Source organism: Lampris incognitus, chromosome 8 (assembly GCF_029633865.1).
Source record: "Lampris incognitus isolate fLamInc1 chromosome 8, fLamInc1.hap2, whole genome shotgun sequence".
Lineage (NCBI taxonomy): Eukaryota > Metazoa > Chordata > Actinopteri > Lampriformes > Lampridae > Lampris > Lampris incognitus.
In genome coordinates this window covers 21,117,051-21,128,831 of record NC_079218.1, presented here as the reverse complement: position 1 = coordinate 21,128,831, position 11,781 = coordinate 21,117,051, and the positions used below count along the sequence as shown (strand labels likewise).

The 11,781-nt window shown below is 40.7% G+C and overlaps 1 protein-coding gene across 1 annotated transcript; it reads right to left on the bottom strand.

The window, feature by feature from the left end:
• Positions 1–3,033: 3,033 nt before the first annotated feature.
• On the bottom strand, positions 3,034–9,828 carry LOC130116712 (adapter molecule crk-like). The gene is made up of 3 exons (XM_056284724.1): positions 9,441–9,828; positions 5,751–6,361; positions 3,034–4,812 (listed from the first exon to the last, which is right to left on the bottom strand). The coding sequence occupies exons 1-3, from the start codon at positions 9,658–9,660 to the stop codon at positions 4,678–4,680; spliced, it is 966 nt and encodes a 321-aa protein (XP_056140699.1). The 5' UTR covers positions 9,661–9,828; the 3' UTR covers positions 3,034–4,677.
• Between the last annotated feature and the right edge of the window lie 1,953 nt (positions 9,829–11,781).

The window sequence follows — 11,781 nt, the reverse complement described above, 5'->3', positions numbered from 1 at the left end:
ATCATATTGGGAGATGAGTTAAAATCAGTATCAAAATCCCATTTTGTCATAAAGGAACAAATAAGAGGTAGGCAAATCTGCTGTATTTTATTTATTGACTAGGTATAATAACACATTACATGCTACACAAAATAAAAAGATACATTTAACTTCAAATAATATAGTTTTATAACACAATGACACATTGTACAGTCTCACAATTGATTTCCTATTTTTGTTTGCTGTGGTTCTCTTCAAATTAGGTGAAATGGCACAAAAGAAAGAATTGATCGCTTTAAAAAAATGCAGACTAACATGATTTGGCATGGCACGTAAGTCAAAAGTTTTCTTGAGGCAGAGAAGATAAGGTGCTTTTGTGAATCAATAGCGGCATTGCTTTGAAAAGACACTTCTTTTAACGATCCATGTCTGTATGAAATAACTGCAATGGCACAGTTGCAGCATGTTACAATGCTGTCGAGGCGCCGAGATGGAAAATCCTATTCAGAAAAGCAATCATGAGAGCAAGTTCAGTGCCAGGTATTTCTGACAGCAATAGTTTCCACACCAGATTTGAACACTAATGTTAAGATATTGCATGAAGGCATTCTAGCCAACTGTGATCAAAGGCTCATCAAGCACGTCAAGGTAAGCCATACACAAAAGGATTTGTGTCGTGGGCTCGTTTGATTTGGAAGCACAAGAATCACCTCCCTGCACTAAAAAAAGAGAACCATAATGAAACAAATGAGAGGTCACACTGTCAAGGTCATGTCACTTTTCATATCAGGCTGATTTCAGGTTAAGCAAAAAAGTTAAAGGTGACCATACTTGGTTGTTTCCCTGTGTAACACAGGTTGCTTTTTTTCGATAATCTTTTATCTCTGCAGCTTTTTTTGTCACTGCAAATTACAGACTGCATTATATTATCAAATAAAAAAAATAAAATAAATTCTTACATCAAAAAAAAGGCCCACCTGGACATGGTCATTTTTTTGTGAGTGGTTTAAGGGGTAATAATCTTTTTACACATTTCTTAAACTGAAAACATATTGGTATTGGCCTCGGCTAACTGAATTCATCGCTTGCACATGGTAATTTCAACAATTTAGATGCATCGCATGGCTGCTTTGAGGAAGAAAATCTATGCTTTTTTTCTCTCTTTGCTTCCAGCTTAAAACATGTTAAGATAAACCCTCCTCAGACCTCAGATCTACCTACTACATATGGGGTCATCAGAGACACTGACACCTGTGACCAATAAAACAAGAGCAGAGAAAGGCAAAATGTCCTCTTGGTAGACTTGTGAGAAGCTGGAGCGATGTTGTACTACAACACTGCTGTCTTCTGACCCCCACCCACCACTACCATCTCTGTCCTTTTCATCTACGCCCCTTCTTTTAATACTTTTTTTCAAAATAAAAGCAAATTGGTGGGGACAGGATATACACTTTTTAATGGAATTTACTGATCCTCTTGATATAAAGGTTGCAGATTGATATAATATTTGTCAAATAGCAAGCCCTATGCTTACTATTTCAATGCTATTCAAATAGCATTGAATGAGTTGTTATTTGTCCATTAAAATTGGGTGGGAAATCTACATATGGCTTTGGCATTTATAATTACCGTCACGTGGAGTAAACTGTTTAAACTATATACCCATTTACATCTTTTAGAGGTACCTACCAGTACAATGCAATCAAAGTTGATGGATTTCAAGAGCACGTAATTGCTATATTTTAATAACTCCCACATTGTTCATTTCTTTTTGTACTATGCCCTGTTAACATAAACTCAAAATCACTTCGGTTGTTCAGATATCTTATCTTACTAATCTCAGGGTTGAATATCACTTCATACTCTAGCCCAATGAATAAAAAAAACGTTTTTTTTTTAAATCAATGGAGAAGGAAGGGATTCATGTGCATGGTTATTTCTGACATTTGAATTTCAGTAATGGGGGGGAAAAATCTGAGGGACGTTAGTCAAAAAAGCAAAATAAAACTGTAAACTCAGACCAGATTTCACAAAATCAGGTATTTGTTCAGATTCTGAATACACAACTTATCACATAATACCACCCCAGTATATGGTATAAATGTATATAGGCTGTAAGAAAAGAATTTAACTGTAAATTCTTTTCCAAATAAAACGATCAAATACAGATTTAAAAAAAAAAACACCGACAGACTGGGATTGGTCCATACCTCTTATGATTGACCAGTGGCTTTGTCACTCGCCACCCGTCCTACTGTGGTAACACTGTCAGCATATAGAAACATCCTGCTTTCTGCAACATGTCAGTGTTTGACAGGGCCATGCAACAGCAAAGCCTACTGGGCACAAAGTAAACTGAAAGTGATACTGAGGCGCTGACATTAGGGACAGGACCAGAACAAATGCAAACATTTTAATTCACCAGTTGTAAACAGAACCAATAAAACCACTTATAGAAATTAAAAGCGGGCAGGTCACTGAAGGAGCAGATGAAGCAAATTTAAGGAAAAATAAAGATTTGGACCACAGCATCAAGGGGCCAAATTGCCTTTCGGTTGCAGTATGCAGCGCAATGACGGGGACACTGTGCTGTAAGAGATACCGTTGTTCGGATGAGACGTTAAACCGAGGTTCTGACTCTCATTAAAGATCCCATGGTACTTATCGCAAAGAGTAGGGGGTTCCCCGGTGTCCTGGCAAAATTCCCAACCTGGCTCTCTCCATCTGGCCACCTAATCACCCCCCCGTGATTGGCTCAATGATTCTTCCCTGTCCGCCTCAAGCTGATGTGTGGTGAGCATTCTGGTGCAAAATGGTTGCTGTGCATCACCCAGGTGGGTGCTACACATTGGTGGTGGTTGAAGTGAGTTAACCCCTTCTCTGTGAGGCGCTTTAGGTGTCTAGAAAAGCACTATATAAATATAATGATTATTATTATTAGTAGTAGTAGTAGTAGTGTTATTGCAACGGGTTTAACATGCTAAAATGACCAACTACAGATTTCGACTTCATGGTTAAAAACTCCCATGGACTTAAAAATCTTATTAATCTGGTCAATTTTGTATGTCTGGCATATGCCTAGTGCCTTTGGCATGGGAAACCAGTGGGTGGATAAAACAATGCAGCAGTTAAGATAGATTTATGCATGAACCTATGCACGTTTGGGAGCATTGTTTCATTGTCAATGTGCACATAGGTGTTTTTCTACATATTTGCACGAAGCCCTTGTGGTTGCCCTGGACAGCAGTGTTGCATTAACAAAACCAAATTACACAAGAAAGCAAAAGAAATCTGGAAACAGAAATAAACGTTAACAACATACAGCATGAAAACCCTGGGCATGTAAAATCTACTTTATTTGTTCTGTCTTTCTGTAAATTTTTATCAGCCCCTTTATCCTTTATTTATACATTACTGTTTTGGTTTTGTCATCATGCTAACAGACAGCCTTCCCTGCTTGACCAACTGGCGTTGGTTTGATGCTCAACCACACACAATTTTTGGAGGTGTGCCTGTCTGCAGCCCATCTGCATCCTTTGCAAGCCATTTTCACTGATACACCCCTTCTCCTTCCTGTGTTGCAGAGAGGTTTACGTGTACCTATGCTGAAGCATGTCCCCGCTTTAAGATGAGAAGAGCAGCTGTGAAAGAGAGGAAGAGACTAGTGTTCCCCACCCACTCACACCGACCGCTATTCTCTGGTCTAGGTTAAACCCTCTTCAATTAAACCATCTTAAGAATGATAAAGGGGGGAAAAAATGCTGCCACCATCACATCACCTTCTTAAGTAGCCAGAAGGAATTCCCCCCCTTTTTGAAAGCGCCTGCATCTTTTATACTTTAAACATTGCTGCATAGCGATTTTAACTACAGTTGGAGATGGTGACAAATTGTGTTTTATGGAGGAGCACATATAATAACCAACATACAGTCTCTCGTATCACAAATGGTATAAGAAAATCAAATACAAAGGAGGAAAAACGTGTACAGTATTTAGCATGTAATGGTGTGCATATATATAGTCAATTCTATAATATTTTCCATTTTTAGTACAAAAAAGGACTTGGTTTGTAGTGTGTGGGATGTAATAGGAAGATAAGAAGCAGTAGGTTTGGTCAGAATAGGGTCTCCTGTGGTACATATCCTTGCCTCCTGGTTGAAGTCTTTGTGCGGAAGGCAGTGGCTGCTGCCTCAGTCACAGGACCGTCCATCTCCACAAGAGGGAGTCATCATGAAAAGCATTTTTTCTTCCTCTCACCTGGAGGTTTATCAGTCTAGCACTGGGAAAGCAGTGACTCATGATTCTATGAGAGAAGCGTTTCATCTCCTCTTTTCCCTTCTGTCTCTGAATGAAAGGAGTGGGCAGGTTCACAGAAACCACTAAAGGAGGGTGGGTTAATTCTGCTGTGTATGTGTACCAGGACTTCAATACTGGCTTAGGGGTAAACTCTTGTATGCAAGTATGAATGGGTGACAACATGTATATATATTTGTTTGTATGCACATTGTTAAGATGACACAGTGAGATATTAACCACTGAACTCATTTGGCAGAGTCGGGGTGCTCGGCCGATGCAACACAATCCATATTCTGTATGCTTGTGTGAGTGTGTATTTCATGGATGGGTCATGACCAAAAAGAGCCAAAGAGAGTGGATGTGCTAGACATGGCCAAAATGAGAGGATGGTGTATCTCTCTCTCAGCTCTCATCATCAGGATGGTGCTGTTCCAATAGCCGAACGTGCGTGAAGGGGAAATGGCCCCGTTTGCCCTTGCACTCACCCTCCCACTGGCCGTTAACGTTGATCTTGGTCACCTTCACCATGTCTCCGACCTGCAGAAACAAAAATGTGCACAAGCACGCACACACACAGTTAGAAGTGACATATTTATGTGGGAAAAACCAGCGATTGAACCAGTTCTGTGTAAACCGGCACAAACAGTTCATGCATTGGAATACCCCCCAAGAGATCCATCAATAAAGCCTACTGTCTAACTGAAACTCTTGTCAACCTCATTGAAAGAGTGGTATTGACAACAGAATTGATTGACCCAACTTTATTTATCAAACAACAGAATAGCCATCCACAGCCCAATACATGGCTTGGCATAATGAGGTACTGAACAACGAAGGCTTGTGATGCTTCATAAAAGATGGCTAAAAAGCAGCTAGAGAGAGTTGTGGTTACATGACCAATTGTCCCAAAGAGCTATGGGCCACTAGAGATGACCTTTGCTCTGTCTCTGCAAATTTCAGTGTGACACCTTAAGCCTAACTGTACATAATCTTACTAAGCTCTAGGTTTACCAGCTCTGTTGGGTCGTTGCTCTACTTCCTTGTGCATAAGAAGAGGGACAGAACTGTATATGAGACTTCTTTAATTAAACTCTAATCCTTCTTTGATAAGTAGGATAGCAAACACTCTGTTCCCTCAATACAACTGGTAATGAATGTAGAATGTAACATTCACATTAATCCCAAAGCCTACTGTGTACGAAAAACAGAGGCCATTGTAAATGCTGTGCCTGCCTCTCTCTGTGTGGCTGTCTCTACCATGTGTTTGTGTGCAATTCTGTCAGCTTGCATTTGTGAGGATATTTGTGTGTATGCTCACATGCATGAGTGAGCCATTAAAACCAGGGCCCTCACCCTGTGAGTACACAGAAGATACAGGGCACCAAACAAAAGTACAGAAGGGCAAAGAAGGTAAAGTTGAGCTCGAATGAAAGCAATGGAGCCTCAGAGAACATGAATGGTGGCAGAATAACTACCTCCAGAGCAAGGGCTGTCTTGTCATATGCATTAGGCACCCTCTTCTGAACAGCCCTGGCATATACTGGTCCATTCTGAAGATTGGGAAGCTGGGTGTTGACTACAGGCTGAGCATACTGGCCTGGATCCCCCAGAGGATTGGCCCCAGGACAAACGGCCCCTGGTCCGTCCGTGCTGCCTGCTACTCCACCAACATGCGCCACCTGCCCTGTCCCCAGCACTGGAGCCCCTAGGCCTGCAGAGGTAGGTGACGCTGGCCGATACTTCTCCACGTAGGGTACAGGGATCATGCCGGCACGGCCCTCCTGGTTGGCAGCGTTCCACCACTGCTCCTCAGGCTTCTCCAGCACCCGCAGAATGTCTCCCTTACGGAACGGGAGATCCTCCTCATCGTTACCAGGGAAATCAAAGAGTGCACGAACAAACTCTGCCTCCTCTGGCTGCTGGGGGACCCCAACTGCAGAGGAGCTGATGAAGCCTGTGTGCTTGGCCTTGCTAATAGGCTCTATCAGCGTAGTGGTATCTAGGTAGTGGATCTTATAGAACTCCAACAGGGCTGGTAGGGCCTCAAACTCCTGGTCCCCGATACGAAACCGAGGTGGGGCCAACCCTGACAAGGCAAAGGGCATTTGGTCAGTTTGAGAGAAAGAGAAGCAGGAAGAACAGAGAAAAATAAATGGCCGCAAATAGTAAATAGATCTTTACTCACACATTTTATAGCTAAATGTTCAACTGAAAACTTTCAAAAGTAAGAAAAAAAAGTAATATTTACTCTAGCTTACTTACATTTAGTCAGGTGCTATCAATCCCTGTCCCACTAGAGCCTAAATAGTGAGGAATTGCTCAGAAGGCCAAATTGTAGCCAAAATCCAAAAACTCATCATGGAAGAGTTGAACTGCTACTTCTTAAACTGCTATAGAACACATAAAAAGCACAACACTCGATTGATGTTCAACAAACAAGAAATGACTAAGGATTTGTTTTTGTTTTTCTGTGTGGAGTTTTTCCTCATCTTAATCAAGGGCCTGAGCACTGTGGGTGTCCTCCATTGTCGTTTATTGTATCTACCTTTCTCATGTTGCGAATGTCACACCCTCTGTAACCGCAACTTAGGGCTATACAATTGAACCTGACTTAAAAATATCACAATTAAGCTTACATTCACAACCTACACATAAGTTAATGATTACTCAACAACAAGTATTAGTTGTCCTTGGCATGTCACCTTGAAAAGAAAAAAATCACATAACTAAGATGATGGTCTGGCAAGTAGAAAGACTGACTAAACCTAATGTAGGTCACTTGCTTAATTCCCTTAGCCAATAAGTAGATATGCAGAAGATATATGCCAGCAGCTGAACACCAAACACCTTACTGATACTATCAGTCAGCAATACAACCACAACACTGAGCAAGACACTAACTCCACCTGGAAACTGCAGAAGAGGCGATCTGCACAAAACCTTGAAAAGCATACAAACTGGAAAGCTTGTTTCAAGGGCAGTAAACAACAAAACAGTCATTTATTGTCTCCACTCGCTTAGTCCAATCAGGACTGATGCCCATCCTGATGTGCAGGATGAAAAGCTGGGAAACAACCTGGACAGGTGGCTAATACATCGGAGTATCCATTCCAACCAACCGTCATTGTCCTCATCACACACGCACGCACACGCATACGCATACACACACGCGTAATTTAGTCTCTAATTCACCTAACATACATGTCTTTGGACAGCGCAAGCGAATTCAAATACACAGGGAGAAAATTGTGCAGCTAAGATTGGACACAGAAAACTCTTGTGAGGCAAAACTGCTAATAAAGACCCAAAGGAGTTCAATCAAGTGCAATTGGACTTGGTATATAGCCGTGAAGACGTTTCGCCTCTCATCCATGAGACTTCCTCAGTTCGTGCATTTATGACTAGATGAAGCTAGTCTGACTGGCTGGTGATGAGACTCAGAATTTATCCTCTTGGAGTGGTACATTCATTACCAGTCGTAGTCAGGATAAATTCTGAGTCTCATCACCAGCCAGTCAGACTAACTTCGTCTAGTCAGAAAGGCACGAACTGAGAAAGCCTCTTGGATGAGAGGCGAAACGTCTTCACGGATATATACCAAGTCCAGTTGCACTTGATTCAACTCCTTTGGATAACCATGACATGGATGAATGAGAACATTCACAGACATGCTAATAAAGACCATGCACCACCTCCCAAAAAGACTGTCTGACTCCAACTTAGCATGTCTTGTATTGTTATTTTGTTACTGTGCATTCTTATCACTGTCATCAAATTTTAAGAGATTAGGCAAGGCACTTAATGAGTAGTTCCAAAGATAGTACGAGCAGCTTAACTGTGCCTTTTATATGGTTAGCCAATATTTTTTGTTTTCACTTAAAAGGTCATTTGTACCACCTGATAGACCTTAGGACACTGAATCTGTGAAACCAAAATTGTTTCATCCTATGATGTAACATGAATGTTACATGCAGAGGACACACACTTATCCTTTAATTCATTTACTTGTATATTTCAGTAGTTTATGGCATGACTCAAGAAAACATGTCCCATAATACAGAACTTGCCAGATGGTTTATTTCTGACTCTTTCCATGAATGGAGTAAGATGCACCATAAATCAAGACAAACCTCTCAGAAAGCTCAGAAGAACATTCAGCATACTTACTGGAACAGTTATCAACAGTTGTATCAGTTTTGCATGCAGGACTTTACTCACTCCTTAGGAAGTCAATCTCAGGAAATTATTACTTCCTCCAAAGAGGTTATATTTTTGTCCCCGTTTGCACGTCTATCTGAAAGATCTCTGGAAAAACTTAAGTATGGACTCTCACAAATGTTCAAATTTATGGGTTTGCTGGTCAGGTTTTATTCTTACTCACAAAATATATGGTAGATTGTCAGTGTAAAAAGCGTTTCTCGACCCAATGTGACAGGATCAACAATTTGTAAGCAACAAAACTATTCAGTACTGTGAAACTTCAGTCAAGTCCCAATACCAGTTGTCTGTATTTTATTGTACGTTTTTCGTAGCAAACGTGGTTGGTAAAATGTCAAGTAGTTTTCATGCAAAGTGTTGCACTAAATAAAACTGGTCTCAAGTTGTCACTGACGTGCGTTAGAAGCCGCTTAAATTGTATGGGCAGGCTCAAGTGCTTACTTCCCATTTTCAACAATGATTTTCCCCAATGTGATGGCCGAGCACTTTTGAAATAACACGAGAGTTATAGGTAGCACCGATAAGACACGAACTGGAACACTAACTTTAATACGTGCTGTTGTGCCTCTGTGTGCAACAAGGCAGGATTACAGACATTCCTCAAACACCATTCTGACTAGTCATCCTCCAGTTGTGACAGCCTTCCCAATTCCATTCATTCATCCAGGCAGCCCAGCCCACCCTTTCTGCTTCTGTCTAGCTACCAGGCCCTACAAGGAGACCACCTATACCTTGTTCTGACAAGTTCTGAAACACAAATGGCCTGCTCTGAAAGTTTCCTACCAAATACTGTGGTCAAAACAAAAGCGGTCGTTATAATTCAGGCTAAACAAGTCAAACTCCCATTGAAAATACTTCGGTAACATCATTGCCCAGGTAGACTGCTGCGGTAAGCTCAGCTAAGTTTACAAGGCGGCAAGTAGATTATATTTATAGTTGAACGTTACCTGATCCAGATTGCCGGTTGTTACTGATACTGTTGATTATATAATGGGACACTTTGGAGTTTTCCGAAACAGATAGCACGTAGTCACCGGGACTGGTTATCGAGTCCCTGACCAAGAAAACGCCATGCCTCTGTCCCTGCAGAAGGGACACCGCTTCCTGACGACTTAACCGTCCCCAGTACCAGCTAGCACGGTCTTCGGCATCGAAATTACCGGCCATGACAGCAAATCCAGGCCGAGGACTGAGGCCTTCCCCCTTCGCCTCTCCCTAAACGCAACTCATACAAAAACTTTGGCTCACTGTGGCACCACACGCTCGTCGCAAAAACACAGCATCGGTAACGCCACCTCTGCCAAACGCTGTTTCGACTCCGGCTTTGAGTCTACGGAAGTAGTTGAGATCCTTTTGCAAAACAGTTAAATACTGGTCCCTCACTAAGTCAAGTAAATAAATAAAATAAATAAATAAATAAAAAAGACGCGAAAGCGGCCAAAACGTGAAGAGAGAGGGGGGGGGTGGGAACTATAAATCCTTAAGTAAAATGCAACGGGAAACTCAGGGACTGAAATGGCGGATCTGGGGGGAAAAGTTGACCTCATCCACCGGATGTGATGCTCGGGTCTATGGGAAGAGCAAGTGTTTGTGGCCGCCGCCGCCGAGGAAAGTCGGAGCAAGTTAAAATACGGAATGTGTCTTAAGCATAAAATACTACTTTTTCTTGGAAACTGCTGCACAGTATTTGCCCAAACAGTCATAAATTGCGGAACAAAAACGTTTTTCCTTCTATTTAGATTTACACTTCATTCACTAATTTGTGACGGGAATTATTGAACCAACTAAACGGTATATTGACCAATTTCACGTTTGGCGTCTGTGGTAACTAAAAATAATATGGCAGCCGTTGGTCCATACTCATCTAACGGTACCATCCTGAGTTTCTTTTTTCCCCCTAACTGCACACGATTGTAGTAGTATTTGGGCAATTCGGGTGAAATTAAACTCGCCAATGAAATTACTTTGCGCCTTCTCTGTTGGCGAACAAATGATCACACGGTCATGCTGGGGTTTTATCTGTTAGTGTAACTGTTAGCAAAGGTCTTTATTAAACGTGGGGTTTTATCTATTAATGTAACTGTTAGCAAAGGTCTTTATTAAACATGGGGTTTTTTCTATTAGTGAAACTGTTAGCAAAGGTCTTCATTAAACTTCTGAGGAAAGAGCATATATCATATATCTATTGATTATTCTAGCTAAATTCTATATACATAAATGCAAGTTTACGAACCAAAGACCCCCTTTATTGTTTTTTTATAAATGGTTTGAACAGTAGCTAAAAAGTATTAATTCTAGTGCCCAATAAAAAGGGGGAAAAACTGTAATGGTATGTGTTCACTGTAAATATGTATGTAAATGAATTGTGATCTTAGCTGTTGTGTCTTAAATGTTTCTGTTTTATTTTCCTTTTTATTATTATTTTTATTTTTTATTTGGCCTACCCCCCACCCCGGCATGGTTGTTTGTATTGTAGTCATTCATGTTGTAAAAATGTGACATGTGTACAACTTGTTTTCAGTTAGTCAATAAAGTGAAGAAAAAAAAAAAACAAGGTGCTTGCTAGTCATAACAACTTAGCTTCCGGCGTCCCCTTCACACAGCTACCCGGGTGGATTCAAGATCCTATTTTAAAGTGGCACAAAACTTTCTTCTTCTTTTATTAAACATGATCTTGGCGTGATATACTGATAAAATGTTAAATCCCCAAAAATACAAGACGGCAAAATGCATATTGATGTGCCGATATTTAAAATTTTGTTCCAATATCACTATGTCTTCAGTTTTCACAAGTGGAGTATACTGTAAATGTGATGACTGGTGCAGATGCAGGTGTTAAAGAAAATAGTACTGCTTTATCAGTACCTAACCAGATTAATTTTTACATTGCTTCCAAGTATCTGCATTGACTGATGGTGATGAGCACATATTATTTCAATTTACATGGAGGAAAAATGTAACATTTATCCTGTTGCAACATTTTCAAACACCTTTGTTCTTGCATTTGTTCCGCAACAGGTCAATCCTTGAAAGCTCCCCCTTAAGTTGCTGATTATCAGAACTGAAGTGACTGAAGTGAAAACAATTTTTTGAAAATATTAAAATCTGGGAAATCTGCTCCCTTCAATTATAAAGTTTTTTTTAGAAACGCACATAGTTAGATATTAACTTTATCTATTCACAATACAATAGTTATTGTCATACTGAAATAGAAATAGCCTACACGGTAAACATTTATTTGTAGGGTGTGGTGTGACCCATCTTTCCATTAAAGCCTGTCATCGCTGT

Coding starts and splice junctions, on each gene's coding strand:
- LOC130116712 (XM_056284724.1), bottom strand. CDS start 9,660: ATGGCCGGTAATTTCGATGCCGAAGACCGTGCTAGCTGGTACTGGGGA. Junction 6,362..9,440: donor CAACCGGCAATCTGGATCAG/GTAACGTTCAAC, acceptor TTGCCTTGTCAG/GGTTGGCCCCACCTCGGTTT. Junction 4,813..5,750: donor AGACAGCCCTTGCTCTGGAG/GTAGTTATTCTG, acceptor TTGTTTCTGCAG/GTCGGAGACATGGTGAAGGT.